This window comes from Nansenia antarctica, assembly GCF_963989245.1.
Source record: "Nansenia antarctica genome assembly, chromosome: 13".
In the NCBI taxonomy this organism is placed as follows: domain Eukaryota; kingdom Metazoa; phylum Chordata; class Actinopteri; order Argentiniformes; family Microstomatidae; genus Nansenia; species Nansenia antarctica.
This window is the reverse complement of record NC_137683.1, coordinates 26,901,904-26,921,992: the sequence shown is the minus strand read 5'-3', so window position 1 is coordinate 26,921,992 and position 20,089 is coordinate 26,901,904. Positions and strand designations below refer to the sequence as shown.

The 20,089-nt window shown below is 45.3% G+C and overlaps 2 protein-coding genes across 4 annotated transcripts; both read left to right on the top strand.

Annotated features, from left to right (window-relative positions):
• Positions 1–957: 957 nt before the first annotated feature.
• On the top strand, positions 958–10,362 carry LOC308169585 (Fc receptor-like protein 5). Of its 2 annotated transcripts, XM_080544269.1 has the most exons (12): positions 960–1,142; positions 1,227–1,272; positions 1,387–1,501; positions 2,351–2,467; positions 5,001–5,315; positions 5,498–5,773; positions 5,981–6,283; positions 6,616–6,897; positions 7,713–8,015; positions 8,301–8,579; positions 8,799–9,047; positions 9,800–10,362. In XM_080544269.1, exons 3-12 carry the CDS (start codon positions 1,471–1,473, stop codon positions 9,823–9,825), a joined length of 2,181 nt encoding a protein of 726 aa, XP_080400395.1. In that variant the 5' UTR covers positions 960–1,142; positions 1,227–1,272; positions 1,387–1,470; the 3' UTR covers positions 9,826–10,362. The 2 variants fall into 2 exon arrangements, with proteins under 2 accessions (XP_080400396.1, XP_080400395.1); XM_080544270.1 differs by lacking the exons at positions 7,713–8,015; positions 8,301–8,579 and having other exon boundaries at positions 958–1,142.
• Positions 10,363–12,447: 2,085 nt separating this feature from the next.
• Positions 12,448–19,494, top strand: LOC308169584 (Fc receptor-like protein 5). Of its 2 annotated transcripts, XM_080544267.1 has the most exons (14): positions 12,448–12,610; positions 12,695–12,740; positions 12,855–12,969; positions 13,722–13,763; positions 14,272–14,574; positions 14,725–15,003; positions 15,279–15,590; positions 15,793–16,080; positions 16,297–16,599; positions 16,918–17,199; positions 17,410–17,712; positions 17,964–18,221; positions 18,332–18,580; positions 18,926–19,494. In XM_080544267.1, the coding sequence occupies exons 3-14, from the start codon at positions 12,939–12,941 to the stop codon at positions 18,949–18,951; spliced, it is 2,676 nt and encodes an 891-aa protein (XP_080400393.1). In that variant the 5' UTR covers positions 12,448–12,610; positions 12,695–12,740; positions 12,855–12,938; the 3' UTR covers positions 18,952–19,494. The 2 variants fall into 2 exon arrangements, with proteins under 2 accessions (XP_080400393.1, XP_080400394.1); XM_080544268.1 differs by lacking the exon at positions 12,695–12,740.
• Positions 19,495–20,089: the final 595 nt, after the last annotated feature.

Here is a 20,089-nt window from a genome sequence, read left to right as displayed (position 1 = left end):
CAGGGGGGTTTAGACCAGACATCTGTGGCAGGGGGATCTAGACCAGACTGATGTGACAGGGGTCTAGACAGGACTTCTGTGGCAGGGGGGTTTAGACCAGACATCTGTGGCAGGGGGGTCTAGACCAGACTTCTGTGGCAGGGGGGTCTAGACCAGACTTCTGTAGCAGGGGGGTCTAGACCAGACTGACGTGACAGGGGGTCTAGACCAGACTTCTGTGACAGGGGGTCTAGACAGGACTTCTGTGGCAGGGGGGTCTAGACCAGACTTCTGTGGCAGGGGGTCTAGACCAGACTGTTGTGACAGGGGGTCTAGATTAGACTTCTGTGACAGGATGTCTAGACCAGACTGATGTGACAGGGGGTCTAGACCAGACTGATGTGACAGGGGGTCTAGACCAGACTGATGTGACAGGGGATCTAGACAAGACTTCTGTGACAGGATGTCTAGACCAGACTGATGTGACAGGGGGTCTAGACCAGACTGATGTGACAGGGGGTCTAGACCAGACTGATGTGACAGGGGGTCTAGACCAGACTGATGTGACAGGGGGTCTAGACCAGACTTCTGTAGCAGGGGGTCTAGACTAGACTGATAAGACAGGGGGTCTAGACCAGACTGATGTGACAGGGGTCTAGACCAGACTTCTGTAGCAGGGGGGTCTAGACCAGACTGACAGGGGTCTAGACCAGACTGTTGTGACTGGGACAGGGAGCACCATAGCATGGTAAAGGCCACAGTTCCCTTCCTTTCCCTTCCCTTCCTCTCTTTCTCTTTCTTCCTCTCTTTCATTTAAAGTTAGTTTTTCAGCCCTGTGGAGCCGGCTGTGGAGAGGCTCTCTGATTGGACACGGGCTGTGGAGAGGCTCTCTGATTGGACACGGGCTGTGGAGAGGCTCTCTGATTGGACACGGCTGTGGAGACGCTCCAGTTCAGCACACAAGGGCCATAGGAGAATGTGGGAATCCCGCCAGAGCAACAGACAAGGGGGCAGAAAGAACACAAACAAATGATAGTGCCTTGAGGCTGAAATATACTAGGTGAGGGGAATTAGCTTAAATGTGTTTTTGTTTATAGAATTTGATAGGAATTGATTGATTAGCATAACTATGAAGTGAGAGGACCCACAGTATTTTGACTTCGGTAAGTATTCAGCCCCCTTCACTTTCCCCACATTTTGTTTGTTGTGTAAATATTTAAACAGCTAAATGATTACCTACATTTCAGCTGTATACGTTTCGGCACAGAGACCACAGCACAGAGACAGCGCTAGGTAAAGTTGTATATGACCTGAGAATGAGCATGGATGACAAGAAACTGTCAATATTTGTAATTTTAGACTCAAGCACCCCTTCCCATGCTTCTCTGTCTCTCTGCCTCTCTCTAGGAAGTGATTGTATGCAGGCTGTGGTTTAGGGAATTTCTGGTCTAAGATAAGACTCTGAAAACAGTCAGTCACAGGCAGGACAGGATGGAGCACACTTCACTCTATATCATACTCTGTGAGTACTATATGTGTGTGTGTGTGTGTGTGTGTGTGTGTGTGTGTGTGTGTGTGTGTGTGTGTGTGTGCGTGTGCGTGCATAGTGTGTGTCTCACTATATGTGTCATGGCTTGGTGAAAAGGCCCGCATGTCGGGAATCGTGAAACCAAACCAAACAAGAAAAAAAATATTTTTCTTTTTTTGCATATGATGACAATTTAAGCGATGAAGAACCCACGCAATATCATAACCAACAGTTTTACGTTCACTAAATACCTACAGTTTGTTAGCAAACTCGGTGGGAGGTAGTATTAGTATTTGTGTATTGTCTCGTTTTGTATTGTATTGCAATGTTGCGTCATTTTACTGTGCCTGCTTATCTTCTATTGTCTTGCTTTGTTTTGTATTGTCATGTAGTGTATTGCCTGCTGTCGTTTTGTTGTGCTTGCTGATGTTTTTAATGACACTACACCATTCATTTTGTAATAGCCTGCTCAGGGACTACAGATGGAAATTAGCTCATGAGCTAACTCTGGCACATTTACATTGATGTGGAAACTGAAACTGATTATTTACCGATGGAACCGGTAAATAAATAAATAAATACAAATACAAATAAATAAATAAATATTCGTATTTGTCTTTATTTGTCTGGGGGACGCCCATATTTATTTATTTGTATTTATTTACCGGTTCCATCGGTAAACAATCAGTTTCAGTTTCAATCATTTCATTTGTATTTATTTCTTTTCCCCTTTCATACTCCCTACCCACATCCTCATAAATAGCCATGTGCGGGTGTAATCTTGAGTGATATTTAGAATGTAGTGAGCAGAGTCTCATGAGTTTCTCTCTCTATGTGTTTCAGTGATGAGTGCTTACATCTACTCTGGACACACTGTTACGTCCTCCCTCAGATGTGAGACTAGGGAGGAGGGAGGATTGCAACATACAACATGTACAAGCACTGGTGAAGCAACTGACCGTGAGTGTGTGGTGCTCAAATACTGCCAGACCGACAACAAGGTGTACCTTTTAAAGAAAAGGATTTATTGCCAACTAATAATAATAATAATAATAATAATAATAAGGTGAAAACATGGACATCCATGGACATACAAATAAACATGAAACAGGGGGGGGGGAAGGATAATACAAAAACTAAACTGGGGAAAATAAACAGAGGGTAGGAAGGGAGGGAGAAGGCTGCGAACGGTGTCACAATAAAACCACAGCCCTATGCTTCCCTACACCTCTAAGCTAGCCTATCTACCTATGTACAGAACTGCTAACTAATCTACCCGGAACCTAAATATAACTGCTACAAAGGATGAGTGACCTAGTGTTTTTAGACAACAAGTTACCTACGTGATGTGGTGTAAACCCCAGGGTATCTTACCTAGCCCTCTCCCATGATAAGGCAACCGGGGACCATAGGTAACCCAAACAAACACTAGACAGACAAATGTAGCAACCAACTTATATACTAACAAAACAGAATGAAACAGAATTACCCAGAATAGAATATAATGAAACAAACATAACCTCTTCCCTCTAACCTACACAAGTAACAAACAGCCACATATATAGGGAACAGGTAGACAGGTGATTGGTTGACAGGACAGGAACACAGGTGGACTTGATGATGGATGATTAACAGGGAGACAATCAAGGGATCACGAACACCTGGGAGAGAGAGAGAGAGAGAGAGAGAGAGACACACAGACACAAACACAAAGCAAAAACAGACAGGGACGTAACACACACAATCTGAAGGTGAGTTGGTGATTGTATCTTCAGATGTTCCATCTTACGTCAAGTTACGATCAGTTATCATTTTCCCAGCTCCACATTCATTATCTATCCTCAGATGTATGGGGAGGGGGGGACTCGCAGAAATGATTGAATCAAAGTAGCAACACAAAAAACAAGCATTATAATAATAATAATAATAATAATAATAATAATAATACATTAGACTTATATGGTGCTTTTCTAGACACTCAAAGACGCTTTACAAACTGAAAAGATCGAGTAATAATTATAAAAACACAAAAAAACTAAAACTAAATAAAAGAAAGTATAGGTGCACGATCTCCCTACTTCCTGAAAGGCAACTGGTATGAACATATCCTGTCTCACTCTATTGGTTTAATTGATTAATCAGCTGTGCGGTAAACTGTTGGAACACACAGTGCACAGCTGATTAATCAATTAAACCAATAGAGTGAGACAGGATATGTTCATACCAGTTGCCTTTCAGGAAGTAGGGAGATCGTGCACCTAGCCTATTAAGATAGTGCTGGGGACACATGGGAAGGGGAGGGGGAGAGGGTTAACTGGAGAAGGTAAGCTTGAAGAGGTGAGTTTTGAGGGCCTGTTTAAATATAATGTATGGTGAGATACTGGATAAACGGGCAGCAGGGATGTAATCGAATACGAAAAACGTTATTCAGGAAAGCACAGATAATGCGATAGAAACAGATAGAGATTCTACCCGAAGTTGCTCAAAATAAAAAATAACTGACATGTTGTACATGAGAGCCTCAAGACCAGACTGTGCAGACCCAACTGACACTTACTGTACAAGACCAGACTAACCAGACCCAACTGACACTTACTGTACAAGACCAGACTAACCAGACCCAACTGACACTTACTGTACAAGACCAGACTAACCAGACCCAACTGACACTTACTGTACAAGACCAGACTGTGCAGACCCAACTGACACTTACTGTACAAGACCAGACTAACCAGACCCAACTGACACTTACTGTACAAGACCAGACTAACCAGACCCAACTGACACTTACTGTACAAGACCAGACTAACCAGACACAAGAGCTGTGCATTTCATCCCAGGGCTTCTCATCGATTTCTCATTTTCTTTTCAGGTCCAACTAGGGGAGGGTTGGTGCAGAGGGAGGAGGTTTTGGATGGGGGGAGGCTAGAAATTATGCCAGCAGGGCTATCTGATAGAACTTCAATTCTATTTACTTATTTCAAAGCTGATCTATCCCTAAAAGAAAAACAAAAATCGTCCTGCGATATATACCTAGTTTATGAAATCATTAAATGATCACTTCTGAAAGTGTAACCCAGACAAATAGAGCCTATTATTAATGCACTTGCGGTATTATAAATACTTTAGAATGATCCTTAAAATAAGTGAATTAGTACTAAATATTAGAGGCTAAAAATAAGAAGAATACTGAGATTTCTGCCTCCCCCCCTTGTACTGTTTCTCTTGTGTCTAAAAAAAATATATATTTATTCTTCTATCACGACGACTGCCAATGGCCCCTGGCCTGAGCCAGATTACTCTTCCTGCTACGACTGGTGAATTGATGATTCACTTGCTTAGTCAAATGTATCGATTGTAAGTCGCTTTGGAATAAGGCGTCTGCTAAATGCCAAACATGTAAATGTAAAATAAAATATAGATTTAAATAATAGATTTGTGGAAGATAGCGTTTGTGTTCTTGCGCTTTACACTTTCACTTGTTCTCTTACAGATGCGAACTATATGAGTCCTGTCCTGAGTGTGTCTCCTGCACGGTGGCTGAATGTTGGAGACTCAGTGACTCTGAGCTGTGAGGTTGAAGACTCGTCTACAGGCTGGAGATTCTACTGGTACAAGGACGTGTACGATGGACAGAGTTACTCCACAGAGCTGCTACCAGACAGCGAGCGTGGGGCTGGAGGCTCCTACTCTGTCAGCTCTGTTGGTCTGAATCACACAGGGGCGTATTCATGTAGTGCTGAGAGAGGCCTAGAGGCCTATTATACAGACTACAGAGACAGCTCTGCTCATTTCCTCTGGGTAGCAGGTGAGTTACTGATGTACTGTTTCAACTCTGAACTATGACCCTATCTCAGTCTGAACTTTGACCCCGCTCTATCTCTCTGTCTTTCTGTATTTGGGTGTCTCTCCCCCTCCCCCTCCCCCTCTTTCTCTCTCTCCCTCCTTCCCTCCCCCTCTCTCTCCCCCCCCCCCCTCTCTCTCTCCCAGGCCTCTCTCCTCCAGCCTCTCTGACTGTCAGTCCCAACACATCTCAGTTCTTTGAGACTGAGTCTGTCTCAGTGAGCTGTGAGGTGCAGGGGAACTCTACTGGATGGAGGGTGATGAGGTTACCAGAGGGTAAGAGAGTGAGAGAGTGTCCCTCTGTCGAATCATCAACTGGACCCACATGCACCCTCCCCTGGGTGTTCACCTCTGACAGTGGAGTGTACTGGTGTGAGTCTGGGTCAGGAGAGTACAGCAATGCTGTCAACATCACAGTGACTGGTAAGCTGTTCTCAGTTCTACAGTAGTTTGGTGTCTCTTAAGTCTCGTTCGCAAGAAAAATGTACTTATAGAAAATCAAAAACACTGTATTGTTTTTCCCTTCGTTTATCAAACAAGAGTAAGAACAATAAAAACAATAATAGATTTGTGAAAGACAGCGTTTGTGTTCTTGCCCTTTACACTTTCACACTTTCATACCTCCTACAGAAAGACCATATCCTGTCCTGAGTGTGTCTCCTGCAGGGTGGCTGAATGTTGGAGACTCAGTGACTCTGAGCTGTGAGGTTAAAGACTCGTCTACAGGCTGGAGATTCTACTGGTACAGAGATGTGTACGATGGACAGAGTTACACCACAGAGCTGCTACCAGACAGCGAGCGTGGGGCTGGAGGCTCCTACTCTGTCAGCTCTGTTGGTCTGAATCACACAGGGGCGTATTCATGTAGAGCTGGGAGAGGAGACCCAGTCTATTATACAGACTACAGCTATAATCAGCTCCTCTGGGTAGCAGGTGAGTTACTGATGTACTGTTTCAACTCTGAACTATGACCCTATCTCAGTCTGAACTTTGACCCCCCCTCTGTCTCTCTCTCTCCTTCTCTTTCTCTCCCTTTCTTTCCCTCCCCCATCTCTCCCCCTCCCTCTCTTTCTCTACCTCTCTATCCCTCTCCCTCTCCCTCTCCATCTCTCTCTCTGTCCTTCCCTACCCCTCTCTATCTATTCCTCTCTCTCTGTCTCTCTCCCGCCCTCTCTCTCCTGCTCCCTCCCTCCCCCCCTCTCTTTCCCCCTCTCTCACTGTCACTGTCTCCCTCCATCCCCCCATCCCCCTTCTCTCTCTCCCAGGCCTCTCTCCCCCAGCCTCTCTGACCATCAGTCCCAACACATCTCAGTTCTTCTATGGTGAGTTAATCTCAGTGAGCTGTGAGGTGCAGGGGAACTCTACTGGATGGAGAGTGACTGAATCCACAAAGCGCTTCCGGCTGTCAAAGTGTCTCGAAGCGTTTGAAACATCAACTGGACCCACATGCCTGATCCCCTCTGTATCCACCTACTATAACGGTGGAATGTACTGGTGTGAGTCTGGGTCAGGAGAGTACAGCAATGCTGTCAACATCACAGTGACTGGTAAGCTCTTCTCAGTTCTACCGTAGTTTGGTGTCTCTTTTTAGTCTCATTAACTCATTGACTGCCAAAGAGGCCAAATGGCGTCTTTGGGATTTTTTTTCTTTTTTCGCGGGGATCGCTTTATTGACATGTTCTACACCTAGCGTGTGAATTTCAGACTTGGGTGTAATGTATTTCGGTCCCAGATGGGGGCAGTAGTTAGATTTAGCTCAGCTGTAAAAGCCTGGAGAAGGAAGTGGCTTGCTGTGGGTTGTAGTAATGGCGAAACGGATCAGGGTATGTGCCAAACGCGGCGCGGAGCATTGCGCGACTCTTCAAACAGTTCAGAGTCGGACGATACAGAAAAAGTGCAGAAAAAAAAGAAAGAAAAAAAAGTTCTGCAGAAAAAGCTCGTTTTCTCTGTTTATTGGTCAAAATCAGGTGTTTTTGCTGAAACCACCCTATGTTCTACGGCCGATTTCTAAACACTCAAAGAGGCTAGAAACAAACTGTCTTTTTCTGATGAAAGAAGAGAGTCTAAAGTTTTGGTAGATATGTTCAATGTTTATGTAGTCCGAAAAGTCAATATTTGGTGGGTCTTCAAAGTTCAGCGAAAATGCCCCAAAAGTCTGGCAGTGTGGAGCTCTCCGCTCTGAACATGGCTGGCAGTCAAAGAGTAACTGTTCTCATAGAAAATCAAAAACACTGTATTGTCGTGTACCTCCGTTTATCAAAGCAAGAGTAAAGACAAAAACAAATAATAATAGATTTGTGAAAGACAGCGTTTGCGTTCTTGCACTTTACAATTTCACACTTTCACACCTGTTCTCTTACAGACAGAACCAGTCCTGTCCTGAGTGTGTCTCCTGCATGGTGGCTGAATGTTGGAGACTCAGTGACTCTGAGCTGTGAGGTTGAAGACTCGCCTACAGGCTGGAGATTCTACTGGTACAAGGATGTGTACGATGGACAGAGTTACTCCCCAGAGCTGCTACCAGACAGCGAGCGTGGGGCTGGAGGCTCCTACTCTGTCAGCTCTGTTGGTCTGAATCACACAGGGGCGTATTCATGTAGAGCTGGGAGAGGAGACCCAGTCTATTATACAGACTACAGCTCTGCTCATCTCCTCTGGGTAGCAGGTGAGTTACTGATGTACATGTTTCAACTCTGAACTATGACCCTGTCACAGTCTGAACATTGACCTCCCTCTGTCACTATCTCTCTCTCTATCTTTGTCTCTCCCCCTCCCCCTCTTTCTCTCTCTCCCTCTCACTCCCTCCCCCCTCTCTCTCTCTTTCTCTCCTCACTCTCTCTCTTCCTCTCTCACTCTTTCTCCCACTTTGTCTCTCTCGCTCTCGCTCTCGCTCTCTCTCTCTCTCTCTCTTTCTCTCCTCTCTCTCTCTCTCTCTCTCTCTCTCTCCCAGGCCTCTCTCCTCCAGCCTCTCTGACCATCAGTCCCAACAGATCTCAGTTCTTTAAGGACGAGTCTGTCTCAGTGAGCTGTGAGGTGCAGGGGAACTCTACTGGATGGAGAGTGAAGACGTTCACACAGATTTCCTCGGTGTCAGAGTTTCTCTCTGTTGAATCATCAACTGGACCCACATGCACCCTCCCCTCTGTATCGCAATACCGTGACGGTGGAGTGATCTGGTGTGAGTCTGGGTCAGGAGAGTACAGCAATGTTGTCAACATCACAGTGACTGGTAAGCTGTTCTCAGTACTACAGTAGTTTGGTGTCTCTTAGTCTCGTTCTCAAGAAAATCTTTCTCATAGAAAATCAAAAACACTGTATTGTTGTGTACCTCCGTGAACTGGTGAGCTATTCTCAGTTCTACAGTAGTTTGGTGTCTCGTTAAGAAAATGTTCTTCTAGAAACAGAACAGAACATCGACAGTGCAGCTCCTGCTCCTGTGTCTATACAGATGGTGCTGTGATCCTGGAGAGCGCCGCCCTGCCTGCGACTGAGGGAGACGCTGTGACTCTGCGCTGCCGATCTCAGGGAACTCCTCCCTCTGTCCTCCCGGCGGATTTCTATAGAGATGGATCCTTCATAAGGGCTGGGAGGACAGGAGAGATGACCATCCCTGCAGTGTCACAGTCAGATGAAGGATTCTACAAGTGTAAAAGCTCTGACAGAGGAGAGTCACCAGAGAGCTGGCTGGCAGTGAGAGGTGCCATTCCTATATTCCTATCAGAATTATGAAATATAAATGTCTGGCCTAGTGGATAGTTAGTTGGGCTGGTGATCAGAGAAGTGATCAGAAGGTCATGAGTTTAAATCCCACCTGGGGCCACCACCACTAGTGAGCCCTTGAGTAAGGCACGTAGCCCTAAGTCACTGTTCTGTCCCTGTAATCTCTAATTGTGTCTGCTAAACTGTAAGCACTCCTACTCCTGTCTACACTACAGCTAGCTGACCCTCCTAAACACTCCCCTGTCTACACTGTGAATACAACATGGCAGCCACATACACTCAGGGAAGTTCTACTGTAGTATGGGGCCATAGATGCTACAGGTCTCACCCCTCTGGTGTCAGAATGGGAACACTGCCCTCTGGTGTCAGAATGGGAACACTGCCCTCTGGTGTCAGAATGGGAACACTGCGGTTATAGATTAGCGTTAGTGACAGTTGTCGTTTTTAGGTTCGCGTTGTTAGGATCATGTGTATTATTTAATAGTTTTAACTGGTAATTGCCCAGTATTTACTAAGAAACTATGAGGTAACTTTGTGGAAAGAAGGGCTTCTGTGGTGCCTCAGTGAGTTCCTCACCATGGTAACTACCTGGTGTCGAATGGCACACAGAGGGGCTTGAGTCAGTGAATCTAAAAGAAACTGAGTTTCTTTGAATATCACATTTTATACATCAGTTTTATATATCAGTCATCATATAAAATCATGTTATTTTATTTCTGTGTTCAACAGCTCAGCCTGATGAAGAGAAGCAATGATGTCATCACCATGTCAGATTCGGATCCTCAGGAGTAGCCTAACTGTTTTTAACTGTCATAGATTTTTGAGGAATATAACTTGTGAATGCCTCATTAATGTACTTCAACTAACCCCATCAGAACCCAAAATATAAGGTTGGTTACTTGTTGTAAATGGACTGCACTTATATAGCGCCTTATTCCAAAGCGCTTTTCAATGGCCTCTCATTCACCCATTCACACACCAATGGCTGTAAGCTACCATGCAAGGCGCCGGCCTGCTCATTGGGAGCAATTTGGGATTCAGGGTCTTGCCCAAGGACACCTCGACATGTGGCCAGCCGGGAATCGAGCCACCGACCTTGCGATTTGATATGCATTGTTTTTTCCATTAGATCATATTAAAGATTTTTATTTTTTTTTATTTAGAAATGTTGCTTTTTAGAGGAATTTTACAATATCTTCTTTTTCCATGTATATGCAGAATTTAAAAAATCAACAATAATAGAATAAAGCACAATGCAAAATCAACAATAAAGCAGAATACAAATTCAACAATCAACAGTTCTTGTATCTTGCTGATGTGTTCAAGCACCTCAACACATTAACTGCGACGAACGCAGCATGTCAACTATAGTCCGGGAAAGTTTTAGTAGGCAGTATGCGGTATATACTCATTGAGTATGTACTTTAGTATGCAGTATGCTAGTAGCCATTTCGAACACAGCCTTAGATAGGCCAAAGTACCAAATCAAAATCAAATCAAATTTTATTTGTATAGCGCATTTCTTACAAGATGCAACTCAATGCGCTTCACACAATAAAAATGTTCAGTCAATCAGTCAATCAATCAATCAATACTGACAGAGCCGCGAGCAGGCAAAAGTAAAAAACCTGTATACTATGTAGCCAGGAAAAATTCCCTTGCAGCCCTCTACCAATAGAGCGACTACTAGCCAGTTTGCTTACCAGTACCCAGCGGTCCCCCAGGGGAGGCCAAGGACCACCGGCACAAAGCAAGCAAGCAAGGGCAAAAACCTGTACACCATGTATCCAGGAAAAATTCCTTGCATATTATCGGCGTACACACTGTCCATAAATTTAGTGTTATATTTGCATCGTTCTGCATCCAGTATGGTCACAGGTCCTGCCAAAAGGGAATCTTAAGCACAGTTATGATGCAACAACACAATAGAGACAATAAAGATGACAGCAATACAACCTGATGGTGGTCCTGGTACACCCTTGTACCGGTTCCAGTACTGCTCTAGGTGCTATTTGGAGCTGACAGTGCCTCATCAGCACCCGGGTCCATTTTCCTGTCAACACAAATCTCAAAACACGAGTATGGTGTAATGGCCTAGTGATCCTAGTTCTATAATGTCCAATGTCTCCCTTAGTATCAAAAGGCGACATTGAATAAGTAGGTTTTGAGGTCACGCTTAAAATGTCCTGAGTTTTAGACAACCTCAGGCCCTCAGGTAGGGTGTTCCACAATCTAGGAGCATATGCTAAAAGCTGGGCGGGGCCAGGCGTGTGGTCTCTGGGGCGGGGGTGGGGCCAGGCGTGTGGTCTCTAGGGGCGGGGCCAGGCGTGTGGTCTCTAGGGGCGGGGGCGGGGCCAGGCGTGTGGTCTCTGGGGGTGGGGGTGCAGGCCCTGGCTCTCTTCGGCTTCGGTGTGGACTGGTGGCTCTGCAGCGCCTCGAAGCTGTTCCGCAGCAGGAGGGCCTCATGGGGGTTGGTGCCAGAGGAGTCGTTGGTACGACTCCTCTTCCTGACGGTGGTCCAAGTCCCTGGTGATGTAGGGACAGTGTGAGTTACACCTGGGATTGGGCTTACAGGTGGAGGTGGAGGCTTTGATGTTGATGTTGTGGTTTGTGTGCTTTCTATGTCTGTAGTTATTGTTTTATGTAATGTGTCATAAAGTGAACTAAGATGCGACTCCCCTTGTCTGATCTGGTGTAGATTCGAGATTCGTCCCTTCATCTCCTCAACCTGGTAGCTAAGCTCCAGGCAGCGCCGACAGGCCATGAAAGAGAAAAGTGGTGTTATTTGCAGAGAGAGAGAAAAACAATTTGATTATGATCAATCAGTATTTCAGAGATATGTGATATAAAAGTATATAAGGTTGTTAGTAGTTCGGGGAGGTATCCCGATAGAAAAAAAGCCCGTTTAAAAAGTGTAAAGGTGGCTAGCTGGTTAGCCGCGGTAGCTAACTAATAACGCTGGTAATCCCGACTCAGCCTCCCGGCGTCGGATTCGGCGGAACGAGGTCCCGATGTTATATAGGATAGGAAAGCTATTTATTTACAAAAAATGCTTTCTCAATAGAGTTTGGTATAGATAGCAGTTTTTAAGATTCTAGCGCTGTCGAGCTGCAACAGCAAAAACAAACACTCGTCATAAATAATATTAGAAAGCTTTTTGGCTCATATTTTTTTGCACTAAATGCACTACACATCCCTCCTCCTCCTCCGTTCCTCCTCTCAACATCTGGATCTACCTCTGGCTCTGACTCTAGCTTGGCCAACGGTCTTGGCGAGGAGCGACTCTCATGACGCTCTCTGATCGGCTGTGGAGAGGCTCTCTGATTGGACACGGGCTGCGGAGAGGTTCTCTGATTGGACACGGCTGTGGAGACGCTCCAGCCAAGGACAGAAAGAACACAAACAAATGATAGTGCCTTGAGGGTGAAATATACTAGGTGAGGGGAATTAGCTTAAATTTGTTTTTGTTTATAGAATTTGATAGGAATTGATTGATTAGCATAACTATGAAGTGAGAGGACCCACAGTATTTTGACTTCGGTAAGTATTCAGCCCCCTTCACTTTTCCCACATTTTGTTTGTTGTGTAAATATTTAAACAGCTAAATGATTACCTACATTTCAGCTGTATACGTTTCGGCACAGAGACCACAGCACAGAGACAGCGCTAGGTAAAGTTGTAAATGACCTGAGAATGAGCATGGATGACAAGAAACTGTCAATATTTGTAATTTTAGACTCAAGCACCCCTTCCCATGCTTCTCTGTCTCTCTGCCTCTCTCTAGGAAGTGATTGTATGCAGGCTGTGGTTTAGGGAATTTCTGGTCTAAGATAAGACTCTGAAAACAGTCAGTCACTGGCAGGACAGGATGGAACACACTTCACTCTATATCATACTCTGTGAGTACTATATGTGTGTGTGTGTGTGTGCATATTGTGCATCTCACTATGTGTCACGGCTTGGTGAAAAGGTCCGCATGTCGGGAATTGTGAAACCAAACCAAACAAGTGTTGTTGTGAAGGAAAAAAAGTCTGTTTTTTGGCATATGATGACAATTTAAGCGATGAAGAACCCACGCAATATAATAACCAACAGTTTTACGTTCACTAAATACCTACAGTTTGTTAGGAAACTCGGGTGGGAGGTAGTATTAGTATCTGTGTATTGTCTCGTTTTGTATTGTATTGGTAATGTTGCGTCATTTTACTGTGCCTGCTTATCTTGTACATCTTGTACATCAGCTTATCTGCTTGTCTTGCTTTGTTTTGTATTGTCATGTAGTGTATTGCCTGTTGTGTCGTTTTGTTGTGCTTGCTGATGTTTTTAATAACACTACACCGTTCATTTTGTAATAGCCTGCTCAGGGACTACAGATGGAAATTAGCTCATGAGCTAACTCTGGCACATTTACATTGATGTGGAAACTGATTGGTTGATTAATGTGCACTGTCCCTGGTAAATAAAGAAATAAAGAAATAAAATAAATACAAAAAAATAAAAGAATATTCTTATTTGTCTTTATTTCTCTGGGGGGCTTTTCCCCTTTCATGCTCCCTACCCACATCCTCATAAATAGCCATGTGCGGGTGTAATCTTGAGTGATATTTAGAATGTAGTGAGTCTCATGAGTTTCTCTCTCTATGTGTTTCAGTGATGAGTGCTTACATCTACTCTGGACACACTCGATATGAAGGTGAGTTGGTGATTGTATCTTCAGATGTTCCATCTTACGTCAAGTTACGATCACATTCATTATCTATCCTCAGATGTATGGTGAGGAGGGGACTTAAATATAATAATCCTTAAAATAAGTGAATTAGTACTAAATATTAGAGGCTAAAAATAAGAAGAATACCGTACTAAGATTTCTGCTTACCCCCTTGTACTGTTTCTCTTGTGTCTAAAAAGAAATATATATATATGTATTTTGAAAAATCATTCTTCGTCTATCACGACGACTGCCAATGGCCCCTGGCCTGAGCCAGATTACTCTTCCTGCTACGACTGGTGAATTGATGATTCACTTGCTTAGTCAAATGTATCGATTGTAAGTCGCTTTGGAATAAGACGTCTGCTAAATGCCAAACATGCAAATGTAAATGTAAAATGAAATATAGATTTAAATAATAGATTTGTGAAAGACAGCGTTTGTGTTCTTGCACTTAACATTATTTCACACTTTCACACCTGTTCTCTTACAGGTAAACCCACTCCTGTCCTGAGTGTGTCTCCTGCACGGTGGCTGAATGTTGGAGACTCAGTGACTCTGAGCTGTGAGGTTGAAGACTCATCTACAGGCTGGAGATTCTACTGGTACAAGAACGTGTACGATGGACAGAGTTACTCCCCAGAGCTGCTACCAGACAGCGAGCGTGGGGCTGGAGGCTCCTACTCTGTCAGCCCTGTTGGTCTGAATCACACAGGGCCGTATTCATGTAGAGCTGGGAGAGGAGACCCAGTGTATTATACAGACTACAGCTATGCTCGTCTCCTCTGGGTAGCAGGTGAGTTACTGATGTACTGTTTCAACTCTGAACTATGACCCTATCTCAGTCTGAACTTTGACCCCGCTCTGTCTCTCTGTCTTTCTGTATTTGGGTGTCTCTCCCCCTCCCCCTCCCCATCTTTCTCCCCCCCCCCCCTCTCTCTCCCAGACCTCTCTCCTCCAGCCTCTCTGACCGTCAGTCCCAGCAAATCTCTGTTCTTCTCTCGTGAGTCTGTCTCAGTGAGCTGTGAGGTGCAGGGGAACTCTACTGGATGGTTAGTGATGAGGTTCACACAGGGTTTATGGCTGACAGAGTGTCCCTCTGTTGAATTATCAACTGGACCCATATGCGACCTGCCCTCTGTATACGCCAGTGCAGTGTACTGGTGTGAGTCGGGGTCAGGACAGAGTATAGAGTACAGCAATGCTGTCAACATCACAGTGACTGGTAAGCTATTCTCAGTTCTACAGTAGTTTGGTGTCTCTAAATGTTGTTATTGTTAGGATGAGTGGAAAGTGATAGTTTTCTCAAAATGTTCCTTCCTTTCCTTCACATTTTGTACGGTCTGGTTTTCATTGACTGCACTAGTTCGTAACATTATAGAAAATCAAAAACACTGTGTTGCTGTGTACCTCCTTTTATCAAAGAAAACGATTTGTGAAAGACAGCGTTTGTGTTCTTGCACTTAACAATTTCACACTTTCACACCTGTTCTCTTACAGGTAAACCCACTCCTGTCCTGAGTGTGTCTCCTGCACGGTGGCTGAATGTTGGAGACTCAGTGACTCTGAGCTGTGAGGTTAAAGACTGGACATTGAAGATGTTTAGCTGGAGATTCTACTGGTACAAGGACGTGTACGATGGACAGAGTTACTCCACAGAGCTGCTACCAGACAGCGAGCGTGGGGCTGGAGGCTCCTACTCTGTCAGCTCTGTTGGTCTGAATCACACAGGGGCGTATTCATGTAGAGCTGGGAGAGGAGACCCAGTCTATTATACACACTACAGCTCTGCTCAGCTCCTCTGGGTAGCAGGTGAGTTACTGATGTACATGTTTCAACTCTGAACTATGACCCGGTCACAGTCTGAACTTTGACCCCGCTCTGTCTCTCTTTCTTTCTGTATTTGGGTGTCTCTCCCCCTCCCCCTCTTTCTCTCTCTTTCTCTCTCTCCCTCCTTCCCTCCCCCTCTCTCTCCCCCCCCCCCCCCCCCCCCCCGCCCCTCTCTCTCTCCCAGGCCTCTCTCCTCCAGCCTCTCTGACCGTCAGTCTCAACACATCTCAGTTCTTTGTGGGTGAGTCTGTCTCAGTGAGCTGTGAGGTGCAGGGGAACTCTACTGGATGGAGAGTGATGAAGTCCACAGAGATGAGTTCAATGAGTTCCTGGCAGTCAGAGTGTCCCTCTGTTAAATCATCAACTGGACCCACATGCACCGTCCCCTCTGTGTACACCTCTGACAGTGGAGTGTACTGGTGTGAGTCTGGGTCAGGAGAGTACAGCAATGCTGTCAACATCACAGTGACTGGTAAGCTGTTCTCAGTTCTACAGTAGTTTGGTGTCTCTTAGTCTCGTTCTCAAGAAAATCTTTCTTATAGAAAATCAAAAACACTGTATTGTTGTGTACCTCCGTTTATCAAACAAGAGTAAGAACAATAAAAACAATAATAGATTTGTGAAAGACAGCGTTTGTGTTCTTGCCCTTAACACTTTCACACTTTCACACCTGTTCTCCGACCTACAGAAAGGCCATATCCTGTCCTGAATGTGTCTCCTGCATGGTGGCTGAATGTTGGAGACTCAGTGTCTCTGAGCTGTGAGGTTAAAGTCTCGTCTACAGGCTGGAGATTCTACTGGTACAAGGATGTGTACGATGGACAGAGTTACTCCCCAGAGCTGCTACCAGACAGCGAGCGTGGGGCTGGAGGCTCCTACTCTGTCAGCTCTGTTGGTCTGAATCACACAGGGGTGTATTCATGTAGAGCTGGGAGAGGAGACCCAGTCTATTATACAGACTACAGCTCTGCTCAGCTCCTCTGGGTAGCAGGTGAGTTACTGATGTACATGTTTCAACTCTGAACTATGACCCTGTCACAGTCTGAACTTTGACCCCCCCCCCCCCCTCTGTCTCTCTCTCTCCCCTTCTCTTTCTCTCCCTTTCTTTCCCTCCCCATCTCTCCCCCTTCCTCTCTTTCTCTACCTCTCTCTCCCTCTCTCTCTCTGTCCTTCCCTACCCCTCTCTATCTATTCCTCTCTCTCTGTCTGTCGCTCTCCCGCCCTCTCTCTCCTGCTCCCTCCCTCCCCCCCTCTCTTTCCCCCTCTCTCACTGTCACTGTCTCCCTCCCCCCCCTTCTCTCTCTCCCAGGCCTCTCTCCCCCAGCCTCTCTGACCATCAGTCCCAACACATCTCAGTTCTGCTATGGTGAGTTAATCTCAGTGAGCTGTGAGGTGCAGGGGAACTCTACTGGATGGAGAGTGATTAAATCCACAAAACACTTCCGGCTGTCAAAGTGTCTCAGAGTGTTTGAAACATCAACTGGACTCACATGCCTGATCCCCTCTGTATCCACCTCCTATAACGGTGGAATGTACTGGTGTGAGTCTGGGTCAGGAGAGTACAGCAATGCTGTCAACATCACAGCGATAGGTAAGCTGTTCTCAGTTCTACCGTACTTCAGTGTCTCTTAGTCTCATTAAGAAACTGTTCTCATAGAAAATCAAAAACACTGTATTGTCGTGTACCTCCGTTTATCAAAGTAAGAGTAAAAACAAAAACAAATAATAACAGATTTGTGAAAGAGAGCGTTTGTGTTCTTGCACTTTAGAATTTCACACTTTCACACCTGTTCTCTTACAGACATACCCAAGCCTGTCCTGAGTGTGTCTCCTGCATGGTGGCTGAATGTTGGAGACTCAGTGACTCTGAGCTGTGAGGTTAAAGACTCGTCTACAGGCTGGAGATTCTACTGGTACAGAGATGTGTACGATGGACAGAGTTTCTCCAGAGAGCTGCTACCAGACAGCGAGCGTGGGGCTGGAGGCTCCTACTCTGTCAGCTCTGTTGGTCTGAATCACACAGGGGCGTATTCATGTAGACCTGGGAGAGGAGACCCAGTCTTTTATACATACTACAGCTCTAATCAGCTCCTCTGGGTAGCAGGTGAGTTACTGATGTACATGTTTCAAATCTGAACTATGACCCTGTCATCAGAACATTGACCTCCCTCTGTCACGATCCCTCTCTCTGTCTTTGTCTCTCTCTCTGTCTTTGTCTCTCCCCCTCCCCCTCTTTCTCTCTCTCCCTCTCACTCCCTCCCCCCTCTCTCTCTCTTTCTCTCCTCACTCTCTCTCTTTCTCTCTCACTCTTTCCCCCACTTTGTCTCTCTCGCTCTCACTCTCTCTCTCTCTCAGGCCTCTCTCCTCCAGCCTCTCTGACCGTCAGTCCCAACACATCTCAGTTCTTTAAGGACGAGTGTGTCTCAGTGAGCTGTGAGGTGCAGGGGAACTCTACTGGATGGAGAGTGAAGACGTTCACACCGATGTTTGTTGAATCATCGACTGGACCCACATGCACCCTCCCCTCTGTATCGCAATACCCTGACGGTGGAGTGATCTGGTGTGAGTCTGGGTCAGGGGAGTACAGCAATGCTGTCAACATCACAGTGACTGGTAAGCTGTTCTCAGTTCTACAGTAGTTTGGTGTCTCATTAAGAAAATGTTCTTCTAGAAACAGAACAGAACATCGACAGTGTGCAGCTCCTGCTCCTGTGTCTATACAGATGGTGCTGTGATCCTGGAGAGCGCCGCCCTGCCTGCGACTGAGGGAGATGCTGTGACTCTGCGCTGCCGATCTCAGGGAACTCCTCCCTCTGTCCTCCCGGCGGATTTCTATAGAGATGGATCCTTCATCAGGGCTGGGAGGACAGGAGAGATGACCATCCCTGCAGTGTCACAGTCAGATGAAGGATTCTACAAGTGTAAAAGCTCTGACAGAGGAGAGTCACCAGAGAGCTGGCTGGCAGTGAGAGGTGCCATTCCTATATTCCTATCAGAATTATGAAATATAAATGTCTGGCCAGTGTTCGTTTCTAGGTTCGCGTTGCTAGGATCATGTGTATTATTTAATAGTTTTAACTGGTAATTACCCAGTATTTACTAAGAAACTATGAGGTAACTTTGTGGAAAGAAGGGCTTCTGTGGTGCCTCAGTGAGTTCGTCACCATGGTAACTACCTGGCGTCGAATGGCACACAGAGGGGTTTGAGTCAGTGAATCTAAAAGAAACAGAGTTTCTTTGAATATCACATTTTATACATCAGTTTTATACATCAGTCATCATATAAAATCATGTTATTTTATTTCTGTGTTCAACAGCTCAGCCTGATGAAGAGAAGCAATGATGTCATCACCATGTCAGATTCGGATCCTCAGGAGTAGCCTAACTGTTTTTAACTGTCATAGATTTTTGAGGAATATAACTTGTGAATGCCTCATTAATGTACTTCAACTAACCCCATCAGAACCCAACATTTAAGGTTGGTTACTTGTTGTAAATGGACTGCACTTATATAGCTCCTTATTAAGCGCTTTTCAATGGCCTCTCATTCACCCATTCACACACCAATGGCTGTAAGCTACCATGCAAGGCGCCGGCCCGCTCATTGGGAGCAATTTGGGATTCAGGGTCTTGCCCAAAGAAACCTCGACATGTGGACAGCCGGGAATCGAGCCACCGACCTTGCGATTTGATATGCATTGTTTTTTCATTAGATTATAATAAAGATTTTTTTTTATTATTATTTAAAAATGTTGCTTTTTAGAGGAATTTTACAATAATATCTTCTTTTTCCATATATATGCAGAATTTAAAAAAAAAAATCAACAATAATAGAATAAAGCAGAATGCAAAATCAATAAAGCAGAATACCAAATTCAACAATCAACAGTTCTTGTATCTTGCTGATGTGTTCAAGCACCTCCTCAACCTATAACTGCGACGAACGCAGAAGGTAAATCATCGTTTCTCAACGGGCCCAGGGGGCGTTCAGACAACACCGGGGGGCGCTGGGAGTTCTTTTTTTTAAAGGGGGGCGTTGAGGTGTTCTTGGGGGGCATTCACGCATAAAGTATTTTTCTCATGAAAAACAGCTGTCAGCAGTGTTATTACGGGTACGTTCGTAAATGCACGAACGGTCAGTTCGCTCGGACAAACCGTGTTTTCAGTCAGAGCACCCATCTCTGAGCGCTCTGAACTTGGCCGGGCTCTGTGACGCAGACACATGTAGCGCAGCGCCCCCCAAAAATAAAAGGCTCAGCCTGTCATCAAGAAGATGGAGAAGCTAAAAACTCAGCTAGCAAAGGCAGAGCTTTTGATAGTTTCCAATGTGTCTGGGTAAGCTGCATTGTAGAAGAATCTTGACAGTTCATGTACAGTGCAGAAATTGCAATACTTTGCTAGGCTACGATAGAAAGAACACCGGTTCATCCCATCTGTAACGTCATGTTGACCATGGATGCACCATAGCTAATGCTAGCACA